This window comes from Monopterus albus, unplaced genomic scaffold, assembly GCF_001952655.1.
Source record: "Monopterus albus unplaced genomic scaffold, M_albus_1.0 scaffold28.1, whole genome shotgun sequence".
NCBI classification, from domain to species: domain Eukaryota; kingdom Metazoa; phylum Chordata; class Actinopteri; order Synbranchiformes; family Synbranchidae; genus Monopterus; species Monopterus albus.
This window is the reverse complement of record NW_018127908.1, coordinates 1,207,554-1,235,482: the sequence shown is the minus strand read 5'-3', so window position 1 is coordinate 1,235,482 and position 27,929 is coordinate 1,207,554. Positions and strand designations below refer to the sequence as shown.

The 27,929-nt window shown below is 39.7% G+C and overlaps 1 protein-coding gene across 1 annotated transcript; it reads left to right on the top strand.

Moving 5' to 3' along the window:
- Positions 1-349: 349 nt before the first annotated feature.
- Positions 350-25,545, top strand: eif2b3 (eukaryotic translation initiation factor 2B, subunit 3 gamma). The gene is made up of 12 exons (XM_020595882.1): positions 350-677; positions 1,064-1,229; positions 3,605-3,765; positions 9,522-9,681; positions 9,877-9,988; positions 15,624-15,713; positions 17,555-17,688; positions 17,889-18,079; positions 18,468-18,530; positions 18,729-18,877; positions 22,132-22,235; positions 25,289-25,545. Exons 2-12 carry the CDS (start codon positions 1,082-1,084, stop codon positions 25,339-25,341), a joined length of 1,365 nt encoding a protein of 454 aa, XP_020451538.1. The 5' UTR covers positions 350-677; positions 1,064-1,081; the 3' UTR covers positions 25,342-25,545.
- Positions 25,546-27,929: the final 2,384 nt, after the last annotated feature.

Sequence of the window (27,929 nt, the reverse complement as noted above, 5' to 3'; positions counted from 1 at the left end):
CTGTAAACCGGCCTTAATGTCAATTAAGGTTTATGTTCAAATGTTAACATCTTCAGTAACAACACCAACAACAACAACAACAACAACTCATAATCTCTTTCTAAATTCCGTGACAGTCACCTCATCATCACATCACCTTTTCTATTATTACACAGGTTTGGTGAGGAATTTCCCCCCCATAGGATTAAATTGTTAAATGATGTGTAACATGTCATGAGTCTTCCATGTGGCGTATTGTTCTTGCACTCTATTTAATATACATTTTAAGATACTATAATTTAACAGCATTTTATTTTCTCCCTATCGTCTTCTGTCATCTCTGTAGGAACTACTTTACAGAGGACGTTGCTTTCCACACGGACGTATTTCACTGAAAGCACTAAAGTGTCATCATACGATGCTAGATTCTAGCTCAGTTTCTGTAAGCGCCTTTAAAAACTGAGCCAGTAATATAACATCTGCCATTTCCGCTCTTGTGAGTGGCTGTTTGCTTTTCGAAGGACGTGTCCGACTCCTCTTAAGTTGCCTCTGAAGCAGCAGTATCGTCTACTGCTCTATGCTAATCGTTAGCCAAGTGCTAACAACAGTGAAGGCAACTAACGTTAACTTACATGCGTTAACCACCGCTGTCATTTTCAGCGACAGCCGAACAACAGGGACCAAGGAGACTTTGACAGGTACATTTAATTTTTTATTTTGAACCATTAATCATTCATTTACCTCATTGATAATGCCATGTTGTGGATCCTCTTAGCAGCGTGCCTTGACCATTGTATCGCTCGTTGTATCAGATACATGACAGCCTTATGTTAGTTGCATGGCAGACTTCAGTATCGTATGTTGGAAAGAAACGATCAATGCAAAAACTGTCAGTCTGTGCGTCTTACCTACCTTACCATTGGCACTTAATCAGCTAAAGCAAAGTATAGAGAAGTTCACAAACTATGTGTAGATTATGTAATCAGATGTCTATATGTGTCATGTCCACGTGCAAGCATGTACAGTCCACACGTAAATGTCTGTCAGTCTGTGTCTACCTTATCTGTTTGCTCCTCTCTCTTAGTCATCCTCAGCAGATATCATGGAGCTCCAGGCAGTGTTGATGGCAGCTGGTGGGGGGTCACGTATGACTGATCTGACATACAACACCCCAAAACCTATGCTGCCTGTTGGAAACAAGCCTCTCATGTGGTATTCGCTAAACCTGCTGGAGAGGGTGGGCTTTGAAGGTCAGAGCTGGATTTTTAATTGTACTCCTACCTACTTATATTTCTAGTCATCTATCACCCCATTACTGCTGAATAGTATAAGTAACAGTATTAATGTTTTTATAATATTGAAGAATGATGTCATAGAAATTTCTCCCCATGGACAAAATGCATATTCTACACCTGATGAACAGGTCAGAAGATAGTTAAACAAGTAATCTTACAAGTGCAACTTTGCCAGCGTGATTTTGTAAACTTTTCTTGTTAGATCTTCACATTAATGAGATGTGATGGTACAGTAGTAGGCATACATGAGCTGTTAAAACTATCCATCTTATATGTCAGTGGCAGTGGGTGCACTGCCATTCTTGTTGGGTTGCCATATAAAATGTAATGAAGAATAAATACAGCAAGTACTTATATACTTTTACAAAGATAAGACCATCCTCTACACAGACAGTGGCAGATCAATACTAAAGCTGTGTTTTTTTGTTTGTTTTAATTCTATTCTATTGACAAGGTTGTATCTGTTCTTATGGATGAATAGAGTGCCATAGTGGTGAATCCTAAAACCCAGAACTCAGTCAGCATTTTTTAATGGGTTTTCGGTTCGATGCCTGATTTAAGGTCTGATTAACACAAGGCCAGTACATTGTCATGTTTTGTTCTGTGACAAATATACTGTTGGTAAGTACCCCACTCGTGCTTTTGCATGTCTTAAAAAAGGTAGTTGCTAACAAGTGGCTAAATGAGACTACAGAGGCTGTCTAGGATATTAAATGTCATCCTTTACAGCCTCATTATGTTTAAACTCACACACTTGTAAACTATTCTAACTAACTGACCCAGCCATGATCACTAGCTAAATCAGGTCTTGCTAAGAGGAAAGGATTTTGTGGCAGAGGAAAGTGCTAAATCATATTGTAATTTGGAATTTGTGGTGGTGATACTGAAGTTCTGGGACTGTGATGTAGTTTGTTTATATCTGAAAAATAGCTTTTTACATCTGCCGATCATTTTTAGATCTCAAAAATATTAAGATGGGGTTCATCTGTGAAGATTATTTTGCTGAACAAAACATGTGTCATAAACTGTTATTTGTCACAGAGCTTATTCTCGGCAATAATCCAAAAGCCTATGGAAAAATCCCATTGGCCTTTTGTCGAGGGAACCAGGGTGATGCTAACTTATGGGTTGGTCTGCAAATATACACCATCCCTGTGGCACTCTATTGGACAATTTAATGTTAAACCACAAGACATTTTTCTGGCCAGCTAGAAGAGGGACTGCAAATTTGGACACTAATCGATGGGATGTAAAATTTGTTAAGTTTATCACCAGTGTTAAATGTACTGAAACAAAAAGGACCTTTAAAAAATGTAATTCACCTTTTCCAAAGCTTCCATTTTAATTATGAGACCAGTTGTAATTCTTTATTCCAGTCATATTTACAATTTGCCTCCAGTCACTTTGGGTTGCTCCTTTTCCCACATAAAATGTTTCATGTTTACAGCTGTACTTTCACCAGCACATCATCAGCCGTTGCCAGGTGTGCATTTCCTGTCTGGATTCACAGTCCAGACTTTTGCCTCTTGTGCTACAGTGTGTCCAGAAACTCTGGGCTTATAAAGGGATTTGTTGCAGTACGCTGTTCTTGCCAGTAAACAGGGCTGTTCGTTATACAAGCCTGTAGGTCCTCACTAGCCTAAATAAAACTAGCTTGCTATACGTAATTATCCTGTGTGGCCAGAAGTTTACTGCTTGCAGCCAACCTGCCAAGAACCTGCAATTTGGTTTCACTAGGCTGACACAGTGAGAGTGAACAAATGCCCAAACATTTTAGGCAGACAAGGCTAATTAAACCAGATGGACTTTGCAGTGTTTTACATTCATAAAGTGGTCTAGTAATGTTATTACAACTTAATAGAAAGAGGCTCGTGTGTTTTAAGATTAGGATGTATCAGAGTTGAATAGTCTCTTTGCTGCTGGTCATCTTTGTTCTGATTAAGATTGATTTATTTATTTATTCATTCATTCATTCACTGTTACCAGCTTTGTAGAAGCAATAGTGTAGACTTAGATTCATCCAATACAGCAAGTCTATGGAACTTTTTGAAATGTGAAAACCATTATAACAACTTGTGTTTGTGTTGGAAGCCAAATATCTTTAACATAAGACTGTAGTGGGCAACAGGGCTGTTTTATTTCATTATAAAGATATATGAATTTTAATCGATTTCATTGCAGCAATTATAACTATAGATACAATTATACATAGTTTTATAAGTAAGAAATGTATAGTAATAACTTTAAATAACAAAAAAAGAAAAAACGTGGTGGAAAATATTTGCAGTTACCTACTGTATGTGTTTTCTAACTATCAACTGTGTTTTCAGAGGTGATAGTGGTCACTACAAAAGAGGTCCAGAAGATGATGACGAGCACAGATAACAAAATGAAACTGGATGTGAAGATGAAACTGGATGTGGTTTGTATCCAGGAGGACGGAGACATGGGCACTGCAGACGCTCTCAGACACATCCAGCAGAAGATCAAGGTAGTGTCTTTTTTTTTTTGTGCTTGTTTTTGGGGGTGAGATTTTATTAGTTGATTGTTTTCGTGCCTTAATTCAGGCTTTGTTACTTGCAAGGGTATTTTCAGCATAACCCCTGAAAAAGTAATCGCTTCTGTGACTGGTTTGTGCCCATTGGTGAATGCACCTATTTCCATCTAATTCATCCTTCATTGTTAAAGGATGAGGCTGGTGGTTTCATTGTTAAAGGATGAGGCTGGTGGTTTCCTATGTTTCAGTTATTTTCCACAAATCCTGCACAGAAATTAAACCAACAATGAACTTTGTGTACACACCATAATGTCTGTGCACCCAGAGCTCGGTTGAGCTTATTTGTCTGTGCTGCAAGTGGAAAGTGTCTGTTTGCTTGTGCATAATGTCAACTCCATACTAAAAGAATTGCAGAAAGGTTGGAGGTATCAGGGAAAAAAAAGACAAATATTGTGTGGTGGGGGTTGAGGTGGATTTTGTGTGTACTGCTGGGTGACCGGTGATCCGTGCCTTTTCCTCCCCCCGCATGGCCAAGGTTGCTGAAGTGCCTCATTTCAACTTTTTAAAATACACACAAACGCGCACAGGCATGCACATTTACACAAACATTCTCGCTATCAATGACCCTGAACTTCAATTTCCAGACCCCCTCTATATTCTGCCTGCTGATCCCTCCATTCCGTCCTTCATCCGATTCTCTCTAAACAAATGAGGTCATGGTAGAGATTCAAACTCCCTGTGCTGCCAGTTTACCCAGTGCACCATTTATTCTCATCCTGCAGTCATGCACATCTGTGCAACATTTGTGTTTGGGTAAGTAAGAGGTATAAGTCATCCCTCTGTATATGCCATGGTTCTGACGGTCCTCCTCTGACCATGAGACTGTGTAGTTTAGAACTGTTGATGTATTTCTAAAGCAATTGCTCTTATTGTTTGACCTTCAATGACTGTCATGCAGTTGGGCGAGTTTGTAGAGAACTGTACTTTCTATGGTATAGCTCCACATTTTAAGGGGAGAGAAATCACATATACTATCTTCTATGAGTCTGAAATAATTAGCAGTTTTTCTCAGACTGAAAAAGAAAAAGATTTAAATCATGAGCTCACACAGCTGCGATGCTATTAAAGAGGAAAATGTAATATAAACTTGCCAAATCTTAATGGAGGTAAGCCTTTGGATGCATTTGATATTTAATCTTCTCTTGGGGAATTAGCTTGATATAACTCATTCAGTATGCAAACCTTTAGGGACATTTTCAGCCTTCTAGTTAGTGCAGTGCTAGTTGTGCAAATGCAGTATGTATTTACTATATTGCAATGTGAAACACAATTGGCAGGTAAGATAAAAATGTTGATGAAGGTCACAGACTGAAAAAATGACCAACAAAGCAGATAGTAGTGGGTTTGAACATGTAGGTTTTGTAAGCTGCAGATTTGACAGCAGCCTTACATTGGTATATTGTTTACTTGCCCTTTGCTTTTGCCTTACATAAGGATATGTACATACACATTGAGAGCTGCTGTACCAGAGTCAAATTCCTCGTGTCCAACACGCCCGGCCAGTTAAGCTGATTCTAATTCAGAATGGCAGCAATTTGTCATAAAAACGTATTTGTTCAGCTAAAACCAATGACATCTTAATTGAATCAAGAAGCTTTTGTAACCTCAATATTTAGTTTTGACTTATGTCCTGATCCCAGGAATAAAAAAGTGATTATAAAACCTTTCTCAGGTCAAAAATCTTTGAAATGGGCCTCCAAATACACATTTGAAGACACATTGTACAAGTGTCCTTCCACTGCAAATTTCTCAGAGACCTTAAAATGCCAAATTTGTTGTGACAAGTGGCTTTAATGTTTTTTTTTTCCCTCTGGTATTTGATTGTGTCTATACATATTCTTATTATTCTTTTTACTCAAGAGTTTTTAATAGACGTATAGTGTAATTACACACACACACTTAAACAGGACTAGCTCCAGCATGCTTCTATTGAGAATAGTTGAGTCCCTAATCCTTTGAGCAGCCAGCTAGATTAGAGGCATTGAGTTACACACACTCGCACTGGAGGGTGATGATTGAAGAACCGTAGCCATGGCTTGCCAAATCCCAGCAGAGAGATCACTCAAACTGTCAGGCTGATGCATGAGTACAGTACAGACACATGTACACTCACTCATCTCTTTTCACAAACACCCTCCCATGAGGGGATTTGGTGTAACCTATCAAACAAAATACTTACAGGAATCGGTGTACAGTCGGGGTGAGCAGGAGGGGGTCATTCCTCTTGATGACTGAAAAGAGAGATTACAAGCAGCATATTTTATTTTGTTCACTGTTCAAACAGCGATGTTACACAAAAGTGGACGGATATGCCTGATTATAGCTTACATCTTTCACAATAAGCCAAACTAGTGAAAGGAGGACTTTATGTGCACTTTTTGCTTTGTATGCCTAAAACCTCTTTGACATGTGTATTATCATTCAGGCTCAATCACCTGTCAGAATGGGTGTATGCAGGTTAACGGGCTATATGCATTGGCGTTGCAGATTCAAAGGCCCACCTTTGGTCTACATGTGTTAGTTAATCTGTAAGCCACCCAACAAAAGGTGAAGAGAGAGAGAAGAGTGAGAGATGGGGCTGAGGACACAGCAAACATACTTAGATGAGACTTAGTTTCATTGTGTTTCCATCTTTGAACCATCTTACTTTCCTCCCCCAACCCCTGTTCAACTTTTTTCCTCTTTCCGACAACATACAGTTCATATTTTAAAGAGCATTATATTAAGAAAGTACAAGGTTTGGTCACAAGGTTTTTAGAATTGGCCCTTAAAGCTGTTTTGCTCATGACAAATGTTCAATTCCAGTCTTTTTTTTTCTGTCTGGCAAACCAACTACGTGTCTACAGTGAAGGTTCTGCCCATGTCAGACACCTGAGTCTACATCTTATGAAGCAGCTAAACATGAAGGAGGGGCAAGTACATGTTCCACATAGTGTGTAATTGGATTATTAATAGGACAATCATAATTTAAAAACATAAGATGGTGGCGGAAAATGCACTACTTAGGTAGATGGTAACAACCTAAAACTTAAAGCAAAACTATTAGAGTCATGTATCGAATGGACGAGTATCTTCTTTGTACCATCTTTGGAACACAGTATCAAGTTCTTATAATAAATGAATAAGTGATTAATTTGTTAGTCAATAAAACTGACAACAGTTTTTGTAACTGATTAAGCGTTCAAGTACATTTCTAACCGCAAATTGCAAACCTGATGATTACTGCTTCCAAAATGTGAGGATATTTTTGGCTTTTCGTTGTCTTACATCATATTAAACTGTATTTATTTGTGCACTTTTTCACTACTTTCTAATGTTTAATTGAGAGAACAATGAATAGATTAATTGGTAATGACAGGAATCATCAGTAATAGCCTACATGAGTATACCCAGGACAGACACAACCCTCATACTCGCGTAGCTACAGGTAGTTTAGAGTTTTCCAGCATGTTTTGACTCGTAAATATTTCGGTTTCACCTCTTCATCATGTTGACACTGGGCAGGTATTTTTTGAGCTTGGAGCAGTAGGCTGTGGTTCTAAAGTACAAAGTATGAAATCATTTCAGTAAAGTTGGAGTGACTAAGCCCTGGGCCAGCCAATTACAAAAATTAATTGAAAGCTGCATGAAGTTTTAGACTTTGACATTGATTTTAGTGGTATTTACAGCGTTATTAGTATGGTAGTTGTTTTAGTTAATCCCAAAACAATTTCTCACTGGAATTTAAGATTTATATAATGTTTTATTTTTTCTGTGATGGCAAACATTTGGCTGAGAGGAATATACAGAAATATTCATAACCTGCCTAATCAGGACATTGTCTAATGACAGCAAAAGGACCTTCATCAGGGACGCTCAAAAACAGAAAGGCCACCGTGCTTACAACATTTCTGATTGTGTAAGTAGTCATTTTGGATTGAAGTCAGTTAACCACTGGAACAAGTGTGTTTGTGTGCATCAGTGTGTGTGGTCCTGACCTGTGCAGAGATCCTAGCTGTTGAAAGGCCATAGTGTCTCTGTCTCTCCAGCTGCCTCCACTCTGCTGTCGCCCCAGTGTGTGGCTGTTTGCGGGGATTGTGTGTATGTGTGCGCGCGAGCTAGCGCGCGTGTAAAGGCTTGTGTACGCTGTTTTGGAACACGTGTGTGGCTTGCCTATGTGTGATAGAGCCAGGAGAGAGTTGAAAGGTCTCTGAGTCTCGGTGTCAGTAGATCTCTCGCAGACGCCTCTAGCTTTGCCATGGCAGCTTCCTGTCGTCAGATCCAGACCAGGTTATGCTTGACTTTACCTCTAGGTCAACTACATGACCCTTGACTCTAATGATGCCACCCCTTCGCTTTGACACACACACACACTGAGAAAGCTACTCACTGTACTTCAAGTTTTCCTTCCTCCTTTAACGCTGCCCCTCTCCTCTCTCACTTTTTTTGTTTTCCTTCTTCCCGCTGCCACAGACAGGGTAAAGATGTCTCTGTCATTAAGGCGGCTGGTGCTAATGGTGGGATTAGTCGCTATGTTGACAGCCTTCATCAATGGACAGGCAGATGGATACCACACACATACTAAAATGTGGGCACACCCACATGTAAATGCGCAGACACACATGTAGACATGTAAAATCAGTTGAGGCCATGGAAGAAGACTGATGCAGGTTTTGTGCTCCCTGTTATAGAGTAACAGTTTCACACAAGCAGTGTATTGATACACAGTTTAAATCTACATTGGTTTACATATTATTACATAACTGGAAAATACTGAAAATGGTTTAAGATGAGAGAAATAATCTCTAGAGGGGAAAATGCTAAAAAAGTGTTCTACCTCTGTTCTGCTTTAAAAAATTACAATTGTAACGCAAAAGAGAAAAAGGAAAAAATTAGAAATTTATATATAATACACAGGTTTGCTGTTTAGCTAGGTGTACCTAATAAACAGGAAATAATAAATAGATATTTATGCAGCAAAAAGATTACTTTTTTTTTAAGGCACATTATTAACAACAGAATTGGACCAGCTAAGGAGAAACACACACATTGTTTAAAAAAAAAAACAATTTGCTGTCATCAAAGTTTAAGGTGACTTTAACGCTGGCCCTGCAAGTGTGTGTGTGTGTGTGTGTGTGTGTGTGTGTGTGGTGGTTCGGCTTAAATACAAGCAATGCCAAACTGTGAGAACAGTTATTCCTCATTCTGTCTGTCTCTCTTTGAGTGCCAGTTTCAGTTGTGAATATTGAAAGCAGCACAGTCCAAGCTCTCGTGCCCTGAGGAGTTTATGTGGAGCAGTGTCGCCACTTGTATTTATGTGTAGTCTGTTTGCATGCTGAGATGACTGTCATGAGTGTGCAGACCTCTTTATAAACACCCGTTTTTAACGCCATTCAAACTGTATTTAAGGCATTTCTGTCTTTTTGTGGACTCGTGTGTGTGTGTGTGTGTGTGTGTGTGTGTGTGTCTGTGTGTAAATGTCTTTAAAATCACAACAGGTTTGTAGATTTAGTTCCAAAATAGAGTACAAGCTGGTAAACTGTCTTTGAAAGCCTGAAATTCCTTTACATATTCCTAAACATAGCCCTATCAAACCACAGCAGACCTAAAATATTATGGTCATTTTGTCATATTCTAGTCTATTACACGGTGAAATAAATAGGCTTGTTTCCATTTCAGTCTGTTTTCCTGTTTCCAACCTCTCTCATCAGACGGACGTCCTGGTGGTGAGTTGTGATCTGATAACAGACGTGGCACTTCATGAGGTGGTCGATCTGTTCAGAGCCCACAATGCAACGCTGGCCATGCTGATGAGCAAAGCCCATGAATTCACAGAGACGGTGCCGGGCCAGAAGGGCAAGAACAAGTCGGGTAAAAAAAAAAAAAGTTTATATAGTAAATTTATTGCATGTTTGATGCAATTCTGAGATGAAATATTACATATGATTGAAGCTCATGTAATATAATTATCATACAATTCATTTTAAACAATTTCTGTCATAATTTCCCAGTGCCTAAATATTAAAAAAATGTTTATGCTTTGTTAACACTGTTTTGTGTGTTTAGCTGAGCAGAGAGACTTTGTTGGCGTGGATCAGTCGGGGAAAAGGCTGCTCTTCCTGGCCAATGAGGCAGATCTGGAAGACGGGCTAACAGTTAGGAAGTCCATCATGAGGAAGTAAGTCCTATGAAAATCTTGACACAGGGACAGTAATGTAATGTAATGAGCAGGGAAATGTTCAGACCTTTTAGCTAATTTATAAATGATGATCCTGATAAACAGTTTTCAGTGTCTTGCTATGTTTATGTCATTCAAACTGAGTAACAGCCCTCTGTGATGATTTATATTAGAGCCTTTTTAATTCAGACTTGAAGCATTTCATTTTTTTGCGTCCCCCAATTTTCTCAGTTGAAATTACAACCAATGTTGTAGGCAAGTCACTAAACCTCGAGTCCCCAGTGTTCAAGTCCAAGTCACCAAAGGATAAACCAAGACTAGTCTGTGTTACCTGAGTCTGAGTCCTCAAGGCAAGGCAGGTTTATTTATATAGCACATTTTCATATGCAACGGCAATTCAGAGTGCTTATCACACTGCACACAGATGGATAAAACATTGGAATGCAAATTAGATTGAACATTGAAAAATTACTTAAAAACAACAATTACATGACTGTATGAGTTGCAACATGCATGAGTAGATACCTGTACCTTTAGTATAGCTGTGGCAGACTGTGGAGTCAAGGTCTATGTTAAGCACAATCAACACAGCTCTCACCATTTTATATTTCAAACTTTCTAACAGTGTATTGCATCATGATATTGCTCAGCAATTTTATATATAAGAAGAAGAAGTCATCTGAGTCCTTGTCTCTAACTTCCAAGTCTGAATGCATTCAGTGTTTCAGTCCAAGTCATCAGTGCTCAAGTCACGGGTTGGACTCGAGCCGGAGTCCTGAAGTCAAGGACTACAGCGCTGATGGCAGCTATCATTGACCGTAGCTAATTAATATAATTCTGTAAGTTGCTGAACCTGGACAGTGTGCGGTCTGTTGTGGCTTTTCAACCCACTGTGCGTATCTGACTGTTGGTAAATGTGTTCTGTACATCTGTAGATATGTAGTTTTGGCAGAGCGGATCTGTAGGTTAATAATCAGAGTCATTGTGTTTTAGGCTGAAGGGTCTGTGGTGGGTACTGCATGTGGGATTTTGGGAACAGGAAGAGTACTCTAGGTAGACCTTAGTTTCTGAGTACTGAAATGCATGAACTGAATGTGTGAGAGCGGGTGTTTTGGGAGCTCGTAAATACTTCATGGAGCCAAAGTCACTGTAAATTCTGGCCAATAAGAGAAGGGCCAGAGCAGCTGCCTGCACAGGGAACTCTTGAGACACACAAATGCACACATACATAGATACACACATGCACGCGTTCTTTTTCACATACACAGAAATGTTTATATGAACACACACAAACACGTAACACAGCCTTGAGGTGAACACTGTTGGAGAGAAAACACAAGTTGTCACAGTGTTATGGAAACGCACTGAGCTCTCAGCTAAACATTTTTTTGAGTTGTACTGAAATACTTCTAACCTTTAAATCACCTCTGATCATGTATACACACATGTCACACAACCACACAAAACAGGTTTATAAAATCACTCAACATACAATGTTTATCACCCAAAGTAAACAGAATAAATTTCAGATCTCTGGATTTTTATAACCCACCAGCGCTGTCAGAGCTTCCCCATGCAGATTACATCTCTACCTGTCAGAATGTCTTGGACACAGGCTCTGACATGTGGTTGGCTGTGTATTGATGTCCGGAATTGTTCAGATCATGAGGAAGAAACAAGCAAAAACCATGAAGGCTCATGTTTTAGTGTCATTAATTATAGTCAGTATGAAATCACACATTTACTGTATATCCATTTATCCATCTGTTCTGCCCTTATTTCTCTGTATGTCTTTATTAACATGGCAAACATGCACATGGTTTTTAAGTCGAAATCATAATGAAGGGCAGCTGAGCAAGTGTAGCCACGTTTTTGAGTAGCATAACTGCAATGACCTTTCTAATACTGGATCAGGACCTTGTTTGCATCTGTTAGCTGTGATGGCACAAAACAGCGGGGCTGAAATTCAATCAATACAAATACCACATGGTGGACCGTCCAGAAATTTAAAACACATTTAATGCCAAGTTAAACAAAAGGGCAGTATTACAGTAATGCACTAAAATATTAGAAACAAAGTTTTAGTGCATAAATTATAATTACCATCAATAAAAGCCCTTATTGTACATAGACTCTTTTGTTTTGGCTCATGTGCCTGTTCTTTTGTGCGTCTGGTTTATTTGTTTTATAGATATTTGTTTCCTGGCTGGCTCCTCTTAATTTTTTGAAAATGTCAGAACTGAATGACTTTGGCTTGAAAGTTCGAATGTAAGTGCTTGCATACATGGCAGCCTGGTTTTCATTTCTCCCCCCCCCCAAGCCTGTCTTCAACATTTTTGATAAAAACATAATTCATTATTGTTTTTCTGTTTTATACTTTTGTAAACTGAATATTTTTATCCAACAAAAATTCTATTTTATGATGCAAATGTGGCCTCTTGGAAATGATGTTAGGCTTTAACTACTTATCAAGAATTGATTAATCCCCGGAAGTAATCAGGAAATTACCGGTAATTCATAATGAAACTAATTTTGAGTTATAGTTATGTAGTTGTAGTAGTTGTAGTTATGAGTTTGAGCTGTGGTTTTATAAGTGCTTGATAGGATGTGTTTATGTTCCCACAGTAGCCTAACTCTGTACCTGAGCTGTGTGCACTTATAACAACTCAAATATGCAAATCAGCTCAATTTACAAATCGTTTTGACGCGTACTGTATTAAAGGAAATCTCACACACTTCGGTGGCAATAGTTCAGTTCCCTAAATAAATCGTAAGCCCTTCAGTGCTGTTGGCTCTGTAGTGGAAATCTGACTAATGAGGGTATTAACAGTCATTCTGCTGTATCTGAGTCATCGTATGCCGCGGGGCTTTAATGCCATGTGTGTGCATGTATGTTTGTGTGCGCTTGAGAGCGAGAGAGATGCGACTCCCATCTCCCACCGAGGACTTCAGCGGTACTTGAGTAGTCGGTCATTAATCCCACGGTTGAGTCATCCTTGCCTGCAGAGGCACTAAATTCCCGCTCTGCAGCACTCGCAGTGACCAGAAATCACATGATGCTGCTGTTAGGAAAAGCAAGATGTTTACCCCCCTTGTTTGTTGTAGCTGGAATCTGCAAACTGTGTAAACTAATAAAATAGCATGTGGTCCATGCTCAGTGTTTTGAATCAGAAGGGGTAAAAACATGGAAAGAACATTTCAGGTTACAAATAGACAGTGTGAATGCGATACTGGTTTAAAAAAATGTTTAATTGTGTCAGGTGTTGTCATTTGGCTCAAAAAATTGGTTAGGATTGAAGGGAGTTTAGCCTAATAATAAAGGTAGAAAAGCTGTTTATATTTTAGACCTGAGGGCTAACTAATAAAGAAATATTTCAGTTAAAGTATAGATGGTAGATGATTTATCATCCTGGACTCTGATAATGTGGCATTGCTTAAAAAGTGAAATTTGTTCGGGTTCTATATCTGACAAAAAAGTCATTTGAAGATGTTTCAAAAATTGTGATACAGTGTTTCTTCTGACATTTTATTGACCAAAAGGATTAAGTGAGAAAATAATGTGAAGATTAATCAATAATGGAAGTAACTGGTAATTAATTTGGTCTTTGAGTGGCACATTGGTTTAACACAACGTGGAATGTGACTGGTTGAGATGATGACTGTTCAACACACACCTTGATTAACCTTTTGCTTCATCCAGTCATTTTCTGTATGTCAGCAGAAATATCTGCAGCACCTCTATGAACATAAATAAAACTATTACGCCTGGATACACCCTCATTGTCCTTGTGCATGTGACTGCTAAAACTGAGATCTGTGAAAGGAAATCTTGAAATCCTGCATTTCCCTTTATTGGTACCAGTCCTACACTTGCTGTCTCTCTCTCTCTCACTCATTTAGAGACACACACGCGCAAACCTTGCCACAGCCCAGTTGTCCCCGACTCTCTCTCGTGCCAAAAAGGTTATGTTACATGCTGGGTGTTCCAATAAAATTCCTCTTTAAGCCCATGACGAAATGCTGTATAAAATAAATACATTTGACAAACACCCACAGAGCGTACCTGTGTGTGTGTGTGCACGCACATGTTTTTATGCTTTGAATAAAATACTTTAATACAGATAGACACACATACACTATTAGATTTATGGCTTTCAGCATCTGGTTGTAAAATATGTTTGACGAAGCAATCTCCTGAGTCGCTCTAGGTATATGGCAGCTCGGTGAAGAGAGGGAGAGGGCTGAAAGACAGGAAAGAGGAAAGACTGGGAAATTTTAGAAAAGACTTTGTTGACGATCGAGAGAGGAAGCAAATGAGCAGAGGAGAGGGGGAGAGAGAGAGAAGACAAGTAGAATATTCTTTCCTGTTTCCTATCATTTTAAGCCTTTAGTGTGTGTAGTCAAGCTTCCCTTTGTATTTTAAGAAATGCACCACCACTTGTAATGTGGGATTTTTCGAATCTTGAATATTGGGTGGCTGTTCAGAAGCAGAAAATCATATAAACAGACCCACTACTGAAAGAGAAAAATGACTTTTTTTCGACTTGCACTGTGTGTGTCCCTAGTTTTTTATAGGCCAGTACAGGTTTGGTTAATGAGTGCTGCTGGTTCTGGTTAAAACTGAAAGAAACCAATGCACACCAATACCAGAAGAGTAACAATAGAGGAAACCAGCTTGCTTGGCAAGTGTTTCAATAAATGAACAACAAGATGGGCGACAAATTAAATAAAAACCTGGAAGAAAACTGGAGAAACATAACAAATACAGATGTTTCCATTCAGAACACGAGGGGGGTTCAACAATCTTCTTTTACAACTTTAAAAATCTGCAGTATGCTTTGAAAACTGGTCAGCAGTAGTTGGACGTATGTGATTTGTAAACAGGCTAAAACATGTAAGAGCACTGGTGTGGTCCTTTTTTATTATGTAATGATTGAAAGGGCAGGAAGTCAGGTAGGATGAAGGGGTGAAGGTTGATTTGTTTATTGAAACCTGGAGGATGAAATGGATTTTTATGGCTCTCGCTTCGTAAATGCCACATGTGTGTCCATGTGTCAATGAGTGAATGCGTGGGTGGGTGGCTGTGTGTCAGTGTGCATGTGGCCCCCCACCCAGTCGACATGAACCTCTCTCATTGGCAGCTGTCTTATAGCAGCAGCTCTGTGGATCCACACCTACAAGAGCTGGCAGAGAACAGTAGATAGATGTCACTTGTTCTTTGACTTTTTGTAAGCCTATGGTTGTCTGGTTTTCATTAAATGTTCCTGTCCAATGTGCAAAGGGGAGGTATGTTAAAAGAGGTTTCAGTCAATGAGAAGCAAACCTAAAGCATCAGAACGGCAGGCGATGAAACAAATCAAAGCAGAATGTTCTCCAAGTAGCAGCCAGAGCTTCCTCATGAAACTGTGCACGCGTGCAGTATGGTGGGAGTCCACAAATGGCTAATCTAATGAAATATTCTGTATTCTTTCTGTGTATTAAACACTTGTTGTGTGTAAAATGCCATATATTTACTGAGACAAATCTCTTTAATGTGAGTTTTGCAAAGCAGGTAATTTGATGACTCTGTAAAAAGTTGACCATACAGTACTCTCTTGTCTCCTTCTGTCCCTCTGTCTCTCCTTTTTACCTGCAGACATCCCAGGATGCACATCAAAACAGGCCTAGTGGATGCCCATCTCTACTGTCTAAGAAAGGCTGTAGTGGACTTTCTCACAGAAAACAAGTGAGTTTTCTGTTTATATCTGACTAATAACTAATGAATCAACATTGAATCTTGTCTCTGAATTTATCTAAATAACTTTGGAAAATGTGTGAGCACTAAAGTGCTAACAGACTTGCATGTGGACAGAGAGTACATGCATGCTACTGCACAGTCACATTGACATGAACTCTCATTCACTGCTTAGCAAACGTTTTATTATTTGCCACTCAAACAGGCTGTAAGGGCTTTAGCCTCTGCAGCGAACAGTGTCACAAGAGGCCTGTGGCCGCCTGGACTTAATTTTTGAGTAGAATCTGAAAAATCAAAGGAGCTACATGATACCAGCATGTTCTTTAAGATGCTACGGACTAAAAACTGGTATTAGCAAACAAGGTAATTGTACTGTCACCTCATTATTTGTTTGGCTCTCACTACTGCCCTTCTTTGTTAATAGTAAAATATGACAAAGTGTCTGTTACAATATATTTAGTTGCTTAGTCCTTGTTATAGATGTCTATGGAAAATAGACCTGCTTACCTTGTTTTACCAGCAAAACCATTCCGTCATAAAATTAAACAAAAATATCCTCATAAATATGAATCCGCGTTCTGAATTTGGTTTAGCTAACATTATGCGAACAACTTAGTAATAATCTTAAGCAAATGTGGTCAGTGCTGCGCTTCAGTTGCATTTTGTTATTTATTTTGACAGAGCTTCACTGTAATGATGAAAATAAGGAAAACTGTCTGAAAATCAGTCAGCGTGAGCGGTGCACTTGAACATAATTTGCCATAGAGGTGCAGCTAAAAAAAATCTTACGTCATTACATCACCCTCTGCCACCGCCATATATCACCCTCTTGTTATATGACTCATTACTTTCTTCAGCTCTTTTCTTGGACTTTCTTTCACAGATCCTCTCTGTCTCTCTTCTTTTTCCCTCCGTGCTCTTTCTGTCTCTCTTGCTTAAGGAGAGAAATAGAGTAACTGTTGTTTTTCTCCTTTCATTCAGATGGAAATTCTAATCTCCCTTTAAAAGAAAGTAAGAAAGGGCCAGGGGGGAGCGGGTGGAGAGGAACATTGAGCAAAGCACAATGCAAAGAAGAGGAAAAAGAAATTAAGATGAGGAAATTACCTCTGGGCTTACATAAACTTGAAATCATGGTTCAGTTTTATGTACTCTAGTTTTAGCAGTCCTCATAAGGACCTGAGGGACTGATTATCAGTACCTAGTTTTGAATAGAACGCTTTTGACAGTGACAAATATTATTCTTTACTATATTTTATTTACTATAGATCTTTTCCATTTGTTCTTTTGCATTCATTGGCCAACCACTCAATAATAAGCATCCTTGCAGTCAGTTTCCTGTTTACAGCTAATTTTACAGTATCTGGTCCTGGATGTGTGCTCAGTTCTATTTAACAAGGTGTTCATTATATTTAGGTTAATGATGTGATTCAAATGAAGCCATGCCACTTTATGAATGGCTGCATTGCCAAGACAGTAGTGCACTCTGGTTGTCCCTGGACAAAGTCAGTGAAAGAAGGGCGTAGTACAGGAGTGGTTTTGATTCAAATCATTGAACGTTCATGGGGAATCATCTGAGCTTTCTTGTTTGTGTGTGTTTCACAGTACCCAGTGAATACTGACAGTAGCTCACTTGTAAATTTGATCATTTTTTTTATCACCTAATTTTCTTGCTTGTTACCTTTTCATTGACTGTTATCCCTTCTCCACCTAGTGATGATGAGGAAGGATCCCACTAAAGAAAGTACATTAAACTGCCTCTCTGTCAGTAGAACGCTTAACATTTGTGGTAGGTTTAAGCTTTTCTTTTTTTTTTCCATCTTTTCTTATCTCAGGTCCATATCATCAATCCGTGGAGAGTTGGTACCATATTTGGTGCGGAAGCAGTTTTCCAAAACAACCAGCAGCCAGAAAAATAAAGATGATGCAGAGGATCAGAACCAGAAAAATGACAGTTCTACAAACCACGGTCAGCATTTGCCCTGGATCTTATTCATAATTCATCAGCATGCAATGTTTGGTTTTCGCTCTCAAGTGGTCACTGACACAGACCTTGCAACCAGAAGGCAGATGAGGCCTATTCTGCCCACCCCAAGGCATGCAGATCTCCCATAACGTGTGTTACTCTGCTTCACTGACCTATCTTCCTGTCTTTCTTTACTGTTCCAGAGCTCCTCATCTCATCACGGGATGAGCCTCTCCTCCAGCTAGCCCAGGCGCGCTCCTGTTGGAATGACCACCGCGGTGACATGAGCGAGACGTACCATGGGGGAAAGCTGCGCTGCTATGTTCACATCATGGACCAGGGCCTGTGCTACCGTGTTAACACGATAGCTGCTTATATCGAGGCAAACCGACTGGTGAGTCAGATGAGAGGTTTTTTTTAAAATGCACATTTTCAAATGTGCATGTTCTGGCCATATTACATATATGTGTAAGTGAAGATGTCTGAACATAATTAATGTTTGCACATCTACATGCCTCATTATGCCTACATACAGTATATAGCCCTCTGCAGGCTTGTCAAAACTATTACATTGCACATCCTGTTTGTTTTTTCTTTACCATCATATTTACTTCATATTGTACATAGTGTTGGTTCGGTTTTATATCTTTAAAGCATAAATTTGTGCTTTCTTGATATTGTTTGGCCCACTTCCTCTAGAATCATTATCCTTAACGTATTTAATAATGATACCCTGGGCTTTTAATCTCATGTCTACCTCTCTTCTGTTTTTTCCCTACTAGGCCCCAAAGCTGTCTGAGGAGCCAGCGGTCCACCCAACTGCTGTCATTTCTGAAAGAAGTCAGGTGAGTATAATGTATTAGAAACAGTTCACAAGTCAGATTCTTTTCTGTTTCAGTTACTTTGTATTTCAGTCTTAATTAGTGGTTTTGCTAATTGTCTTTCCTCATTTCTCTCGGCATCTAATTTACACTTTATAATCAGACCTCTGTATGTATCTGTGTGCGTAACGTTTCAGTTGTAGTTTCTTTTTCTGCCCTCAGATAGGATCAGACAGTATCATTGGAGCTCAGTGCCAGGTAGCAGAGAAGACTTCCATAAAGAGGTCTACTATCGGAAGCTCTACCACTGTAAAAGAGAAGGTCAAAGTCACCAACTCTATCATCATGCATGGGGTCACGATCGAGGAGGGGTGAGAACACACGCATCTGTCCAAACACACAACATGCAGACACTCGTGGATGACATGTCCTTTGAAACCTTGTTGCAGACACATTCATTTAGCCAGAAAAAGGCTTTTCCACTTTGAGGCACATTTATGAATTCTACTTTTAATTTTCACATCTGCTTTTGTAGGTGTTCACTTGCTACATGCATACTCTGTGTAACAAAGCAGTGGTTAGTGAGCAAAAATTTCAAAATAAAATGACATTTCCAGAAAAAAAAAAACTTGTGATGAGTTCGGTTCAAATCTTCATATTTTTACTCAGTCCCTCCAAGGAAACAGACTTTTTTCCTTTTATCTTTTAACATTACTTTGCTTTTACATATAAAAGCAGTGGTATGCCTTGTTTTTCATGTATCACACCTTTTTCTGTTGAATTTTCATGGTGCTCCTATGTGCAGAGTATGTGTGGGCGTGTCTGCATGTTAGGTAGCCTGTGCATGTGTGTGTGTGTGTGTTGGGAGGTGTAACAGGTTGTGTTTTCTATGCTCTGTGGGCTCAGGGAGTCCTGACTGAACAATACATCTATTGGTGTGCGGCCAGCCAGCGATCAGTTTCAAACAAACAAGGAGCTGGTGAAGTGAAACACACAGCAGCCATATATTTTATTTAGCCTCTAATTTACCCACCTATACCCAAGATCTCACTGATTATAAAATGTGTTGAATAGCTTTGGTGTTTGAAAGTGGTACCTCCGCACAGTCAAAGTCTCAGCTGTTTGATTGATCAGTTCATTTTTATTTTGACAGTAAGTGATTTAACATATTGCTAACCCCCATTTCCCACCTTTTAGCTATAATGTTGGAAAAACCACCATAAACCTGTGAAATAATAATGATATTTAAAGCACAATTCAAACCTAAAACTACATGTTTCTTACGCTTGTGCATAATTTTGTACACATTTCCCTAAAACCGAGCCTGTCATATTTGGTTTCTTTGAAAACCTTGACATCTAATAGAAACATTATGTCATTTATTTTGGTTTGGTTAAACTGTACAGCATGAGTTTGAGTACAGCTCACCAAATATTATGTGGTTACATCTTCACACATGTAAAGATTGTCCTGCTTGTTTTCATTTCATGTTTCTTTTGTGACCGCTTACAACAGACAACAAAGCATGTTCTTAAAATTCTACAAACTTCTTTTTTTGTTAAAAGTGAGTGAACCAGGAAGGAATAAAACTTTCAGCTTAGGGGAAGAAACATTATGATTTGACCTGGGGAGGGCCAACAACCCAGTTTCAATAGTGATTGTGAATTGCAGCATTACGTCACATCAGGATTGATCTCAACTGTAGCCAGTAGTTAAAGTGGTCAAACGGACTGTTTTGTTGCAACAAAGGGGGACAGAGAGTGCCAAAAGCTACTGTAGAATTAGCCCGTAGATTGATCTACTCAGTCTCTCAGCCAGAATCCCTGGTGGAAAAAGACTCATCTTGGCCTCAAGTCCGGCTTTTAATGCACTCATTCACAGGCTCCTTTTCTTTATCTCAATTTCTTACTCCTCCTCTTTTTTTCCATCAAAACCTAAGCACCATCTCGCTCTCTCTCCTCTCACTCTCCCTCTCTTTCTGTTTCCATCTCTTCTTAAGCCTTTCAGGGACCCCAGCCAGCATGGGGACCCTCATCATGCTCATGTAGGTGCACGCACAAAGGCAGGAAAGAACCAAGAGAGACAGGAGAAGGGAAGAAAGAAGCGAGGGGAAAGCAAGCTTGCACGCAGTAAAGAAATTGCAATTCTTTCTTTTCTTTCTTTGAGGACATGAGAAGGAAGGAGAAAGAAGGAAAGAAAGAGCCAGTATGAGGGGATTAGCAGACCCCGGCCATGTCACAGAAACCCCTCGCATTTCTGGTTTCTTTGTTTGGAGCTGACCAGAGCTTGTTGACAAAGCACTGCATGTTTGGGAAGGGGGATAGTAGGGTTCGGCTTTACAGGGGGGTTGACACAGGAGGTGGGGGTTGACGTGTGTGTATCTGTTTGTGCATATGTGCGTGTGAGAGCCAGAGAGGGAGGGGGTCATGGCAAGGAGGAGCCCTGGTGTTAGTAATTAGTGGTGTTTCAGCCCCAAAGCTTCTTTGGTGGTCTCTCTCACTCACTCTCTCTCCAATGTTACAAAACTCTGATTCTTGTAATCTCCCATCACCAACTACCACCACCACCACCTCCTGGGTAGTCACTTACACACTCTTTTCTTCCTCGCCCTCCAGGCCTAACCACCTGAATAGAATGGGCCAATACAAACCTGTCTGTGTGTGAGGTGCAGAGGGCCAAGTGTGTGTGCGTCACTGCCTGGGCAAGACCTACATGTGTTCTCCACCGGGCTCCCCAAGCTACTGAAACACACACACTTACATATACGTGCCTTCCACAATTAGCTGACACAGGACAGACAAGACTGTCTATGTCTTCTCTCCAAGAATTTTATGGTGATGGTTTGGCTGAATGTGAGCATGCACGGTCGGTTGGCACCCCCGGCTCAGGTGGGACCGTAGTACACGGCCAACGATGCCTTAACGCAGACACATACGCACACAGCATGGGCTGCTGCTGTTCTTTAATGTAGTGTTACGCTAATGGAATGCCATGAGGTTCGTCTGGTTGGATAGGTCTGAGTCTTCAAAGCAGGTGGGAGGATCCTTGATGGGGAAACAGGCTGAATGTCTCTACTGTCAGTTATCAGCCAGCAGTGGAAGGCTGTGGTTGTACTGGGCAGCTCCCACTGTGAGTGTTCTTAGCTGTGTGTGTGTGTGTGTGTGTGTGCGTATGCGTGCATGCATACTCCAAAGAAGAAAACAGAATGCGAGCCATGTTCAAATCTTCCATGTACTCTCAAGAGCAAAAAGAAAATCTTTCAACACAACCTGTCCCAGTAAAATATTCAACTCCAGTTTAAACTATTAGCTGGTACCAGAAACCTGCCACTGGGTCATCTCTTGCTGGGTATCAACCCAAGGATTAGGGATCCCTAAAAAGAATGTTCTTGAGTGTGTTGTAGTTCGTTACAGCTGCAACTAACATCTGTTTTCACTTTTTAATCTGTTATATTAGCTGCTATAAAATGGAATTATCTTATTTCTGAAACAGTTTCAATAAACACTACATTCACTGCATTTGTTCCAGGTGTTAGAACACATTAGCTTCAGGTAGTTGTACATGTTCATTTGGCTTTCGACAATACCAATGTGATTAATGTAAATTGTGTGTTTTTTTTATATAGATGTAACATCCAGGGGAGTGTGATCTGCAGTAACGCCGTCATTGGCCATGGAGCAGACCTCAAGTACTGTCTGGTGGGGAATGGACAGTGCATCCAACCAGAGGGTGAGTCTGCCTAACATGAACACGTGTGCACTTAAAAAGCATTCCCCAAAATTTTGTAAATGGGCTTACTTATGCTGTTGATCCTGTATGGTATTTTCTTTCTTTCTATTATAGCTGTGGGCGCACATTAGCATTTGTCTATGCACTGAAATGATCTTTGCTGTTGCATCCCCATCTTAAATCAACTGGACACATTGTCCTAGGGATACAGAGCCTCAAAAGGCCAAGATACCGACAGAACTGGACTGGAAAAAAAATAAACAACATAAACACCTTAAAATGAACTAAAAATGAAGGCTATATGCTGAAGCTTGTAATGTCTAGATTGTGTTGTTGCTGTTATTCTGACCGACTCAGAAAAGGTGCTAATGTAGAGAGTTTCTTAATTATTAATTTGTCAGTTTTTTTTATTGCCCTTAATCCTCTTGTCCCCAAAGCAAGATGCATGTGTGTATTTTGAGTGTGTGTGTGTGTGTGTGTGTGTCACATTGATGGAGAGGTTAGAGAACAGGGCCAGAACAGGACCACCCAGAAGTCAACAGCAGCCGCCTCCAGCCACATCTAACGCACAGACACACAAACACACGCTGTCATGCACATATAGATAAAGAGAGTGCAAGCTCGGCCACCAAACCGAGCAGCCCGAGTGAACGACAGGGTGCTCTGAGTAACAACAGTGTGAATTTGAGCTAAACACATTTTGAGGCGTCTAGTGAGCAACACTGCAACAAAACAGATTTTTCTTCAGCCTTTTTTGGCCAAGGTTTCGTACTAGACAGCACAGAGTTACAATCATTAAGTTACTAAGCACTGGAAACTTGCCTGGAAACATCACACACTCAGACTTTTTATTGTTTTTTCTCTTTGATAATTATTTTTTAAACTCATTCAATAGACATTTTAAAAGGGCTCTACTGTCTTGTCAGGCTAACCTAAATTGAGCAAAATAGATTACAGGTTTCTGAAGGCTTTACAATATGTACACCATGCAGCACCCTTTTATTTTCACTTGAATTTGACACAGAAAAATGCAAAAGCAAAAATAAAACAAAAAGAGAGAGAGAACAGAAAACCTTATCGGGGGGATGAGGAATGGGAGAAACCCGAGGAAGAGTATCAGAGGAACAGCGCTTATCTGGCATGTGGTGGATATCTAATTCCATTTTATCCTGAGTGGGAAAAAAAATCCCAAGCAATACATCTTTTTATTATTACATGATAGATAAATTCATACTCTTTCTGACAGTAGTAGCAAGCAAATTCACACAAGATGTGCTCCGAGCCTCAGAGTGAGACAAGTGCCAACCACCTGCCGCATTGACTCCTATGTACACAGTATTAGGCAGGTGGTCGTAATGTTATGGCTGATTGGTGTATATTTTTAAGGAGTCTGTTGTAATCCACACAACAGTTTTGAAATCAGTCTGTCTATTTGGTTACCCATCTTAAATCAGATCAGATTATTCTTTATAACAAATACACTGTACTAATGATAAACCCACTCTCCCTTTTACTTTACATTGTACTGTGAGAAAGAATACATTATCTCTCGCAATCACTTTAGCTGGCTGCTAAAGGCACTACACACCCACTCTATTGCTGAAGCTGTTCGCAGCTAAGGACCACCCTGACAGTTAACCACACACCACACACACACACACAGACAGTACATAACTGCAGGTCTGTCAGGTGCTGATATTTTAAAGATGCATCCTATACGTATACTTAACCTCCCTTAAAGATGACACTAATGTATCTGATTTAATATTGTATTCTGGTTATGTTTAAGTATTTACTTTACACTCCTAACTATATTTGGTTACATGAAGACAAGTTAGAATCTGACTGTAAAGTCTGTAATTTGTTTTTTCAGCCCAGAACTGGGACGTGCATCTTGTACAGTATATTATTACTGGCCAAGCAAGAGAAGTATGTAGATTGACATGATCTTAATTCATATGAAGATTCTTATTAGTTACTGACAAAGTCGCATGGCCAAACTGAGTGACCTTTCCTCCCTTTCTCTCCAGTCACTCCCCCTCCTTCCCTTTCCTGCTGTCCCATGCTCCATTTGTCCTCCTCTCCACACACACACACACACACACACACGCACACGCACAGCAGAGGATAAACTCGTTCTGTGCAGCAGATTCCTTCACACTAAAACCTATCTGTGTGGATGGAACATTGCTTCCTGCCACCATTTGCTTTGGATCAGTACCGATGCTATGAGTGGAGGGATGAACGGAGCAGCTGCGGCTTGCCCTCCGCATGCTGAAATGGTTTAGGGGGTTGAGGAAGATAGTAAGAAAATGCAGGCAGACTTTGTTAATTAAAAGCATCATCTGTTTATTTTTGTGCGGTTCAGGTAGTGGTCAGGGTGATACAAGTCTTACCACACTGAAGATTCTGGGACTGATGTCAAGTAAATTAAGGGGCCATACAGTGGATACGCATGTTGTAGCCCATTAGCTACAAATTGCATATACAGTTGTTTCCCAGGCAACGTTATGTGTGAACAGTAATAAAGTTGCGAAGAAGGAATTCAATTCTGCATCTTAAGGAAAATAGATGATAGTCATCTGCCAAACATTTTTTTAATGCCAGAAACCAAAAAGATTTGTAAAATGATTTATGATTATTGTTTATAATGTAGGTTTTTTGCTTGCTATATATATGTTTTGTTTGTTTACCACTGTGTGTATGCTTTAGCTTTCTACCCAGATCAGATCAATAACACACGTATGTGTAAGACCATATTTAGTCGTCACAGCCGATGTGCCTTCAAGATGTGTTTAGTCAAAACCACTGTTTATTAATTGTGGTTGATAGAATATGTTTTTTGGGTCGAGGTAAAGACAGGATCAGCTTTTTTTCCACAGTACGAGTATGAGCATGTTGTCGTTGTCACTTGACTATCTGAACCTTAAAAACCTGGAGTTCAGTTTAAAACACAAAAACCACCAGAGTTAGCTTTTGACATAACAGGAGCACCTGCCTCTGATATAATCTTTTTCCTTCTGTGTTAATTTATAAATGTTTCTCTTGTTCAGCTGAGAGGGTGAATGAGGTCATCGTTGGAACCGACCAGCTGATGGAGATCTAGATCCCACAGGAAAGGAGTGACATCACCTCATTAACCAAGCAGCAAAACACAGAAGGCAACTAATGATCTGACCCACTGACCCAACCAATCAGAAGCCTAGATGCTGCCTGATGGTCCCACACCCTCTTCCGCTAGACTTTTTTGTACGTTGTGTCCAAATAAAAACAGTTTCTGCTTAAACCCATTGATCAGTATGTTGGTAATTTTTTTGGCGGGGGGTGCTTTACATCTTTCAGATCTGTTTGTTTTGCCACAGTACTTATTATTAGATCATTACTGTCTCTTAATAGCAGGACTCAATTACTCAATTTACCCTGTTGTAGCAGGAGGAGGCTTGTACATGCCTGTGCAGCTGTGAAGAGAGATGTAGAGACAAAGCAGTGGGAAGGGTGACCACAATGGCATGGGGGTTAAGTTTATTTGTATACAAAACTGATGTATGCGTAGGCCCCGGACCACCCAGCTTGATCTTATATCTGTTAATGCCAACACCCCACCCTCACACACGAACACAGCAGAGGAGGAAACTGACTCACGCCTGGTGCTTTTCTCTTTTTCTCCTCTTCTTTCCCACTTTGCTTCCTTTGCTGTCCCAAGATTTATCACATTCTTTCTTGAACTACAGGTCTGAAGTTCCTTAGTCACAGAGTACGAAGATAAAGATATGGATGTTGGGGGGGGGTGCTTTACATGTGTGTGTTAGAGTGAAAAATTATGTGTTTTCTTTCTTTGATACCATCATTCTGTCACATGGACATGTTTAATAATCAACAAAACAATATAGTCTTGCATTTTTAGGATTATTTATATGAAATTTTACAATTTCCATTTTGAGTCTGCATTTGATGCTTTTTCATTACTTTGAAATTAAACTTGTAATATTGCAGATTTAGTATAAGGTGTAAGATAATAGTATGCTAATTTTTTTTTTCAATCATAACACAAAGTACAGTTTTGTTGATGTTCTTCAATTGGAAATCTCTTACTTTCTCATAGTTCTTGCCCTTAAATAGCATTTAGCCAAAGTTCCTAAGGCAGCTGTAATAATGTCTTGGCTCTTAAGTAGGTTTTCAGATGATAATCCTGATGATGATGATGTCAGGGTTATCACTGCTTTGGGTTCCGGGCTGACCACAGCATTAACAGAAAGCCTGTTTTACAAAGATGTGAACATTTACATAGAGGGTCTTACAACCAATGCTATCAAGTTGTATTATGGGAATTGTAGGATTCAGAGGTTTTAGAGGTTGGCTTATCTTATACAAGACTATAACGAAGAATATCTCAGCCATTACCTTCACATTGGTACAAAAGTGCCAAAATAAAATGCTCTCAAACCAGACAGGATCCAAAATATGTTGGTTTTTGTTTGTTTGGTTGGTTTTTATCACTTTTCTTCCATAATGCAATGTCCAAAGCAAATGCAGGAGCAGCTCACATCTGGAAAAGCTGAAATAGAGTGTGGGTCGCAGTGAGACAACTCCAAAAAAGATCTTGGAGCACAAAAAGATAAGGATTAAAAGGATTAGAACATGTTGTTTCTCTTTGTTAAGTTTCATGGGCCGTGGCATTTCAGAACCACACATTACTTGACTGCCAAGTCTGCATGTCAAGAAATAAAAAAAAAAAAAAAAATTGTGAGAAATAAAACATTAAGCCAAGATAATTAGTTTGTGGTATGGATTTGACTTTGGAACTCGGCTTGTAGTAACAGCACATAGTTGTTTGTATTCAGATGTGTAGCAAACTGAAATACCATGGACCTAAAAGATTTTGTGTAGATATTTATGTGATTTGAGCAGCACCGTGTACCAGGGCAGGTGAAACTCAACAAAACAACTTAGAAAACATCACATACATTGGGCCACAATGTTTACTGTAGATTGAGACTGAAATACTTCATATATCAGGACTTTTCCATGCCTTGGTTCTTACATGTGTGTGCTGTGAGCAACTCTTGTCACATTGTTCAGATTTCAGTTGGAAATTGAATTAATATCTGAATGTGAAAAAACTTGAAAATGGGTTGTTTTAGACTTCACCTTCTGTAGTAACATTGAAGTAATACTTGTAGTGCTTCACTATCATGGCAGTTTAAGACACAATGAGCCAGTCATAAAAGTAATTTGGCACTTGTTCATCTAATCTGAATGGATGTGAAGATGAAAAACTGTTTGTCACCTCAGTTTTGAGCTAAAAACAGGAAAACCACAGATAAGGTTCACTTTGTTCGTGTCTTTTGTCTTGACTGTTTTAACCTTTTTAGTGGCCTCACTCTCTGACCTCTCTCTTCAACGTGATGAGATCTGGCAGCTGGACGTGTTTGGGTAGAGGTTTGTATATTTATACAAAGACCCCCTGAGTCCCCTCAGTACCACCACCCTGGCTGATGTCGCCTTCCAGCACAGATGTGTGTTTGCTTCTATACGTGCAGGCCTATCTATGTGCGAACATTATTATTCCTGTTTTGTACAAACTAGTCAATGCCGTTCCAACTGTCTTGTGAGTGAATGCATGCATGTGTGTGCACACGCGTACGCAAATGTGCGTTTGTTCTAGAGATCCGATGTCAAGTCACAGATCACATA

Bases quoted from the DNA above. Each gene is read 5' to 3' on its own strand.
- eif2b3 (XM_020595882.1), top strand. From the start codon at position 1,082: ATGGAGCTCCAGGCAGTGTTGATGGCAGCTGGTGGGGGGTCACGTATG. The intron at 9,682-9,876 runs GTAAAAAAAAAA...TTGTGTGTTTAG, and splicing joins GAAGGGCAAGAACAAGTCGG to CTGAGCAGAGAGACTTTGTT. The intron at 18,531-18,728 runs GTGAGTATAATG...TTCTGCCCTCAG, and splicing joins TCATTTCTGAAAGAAGTCAG to ATAGGATCAGACAGTATCAT.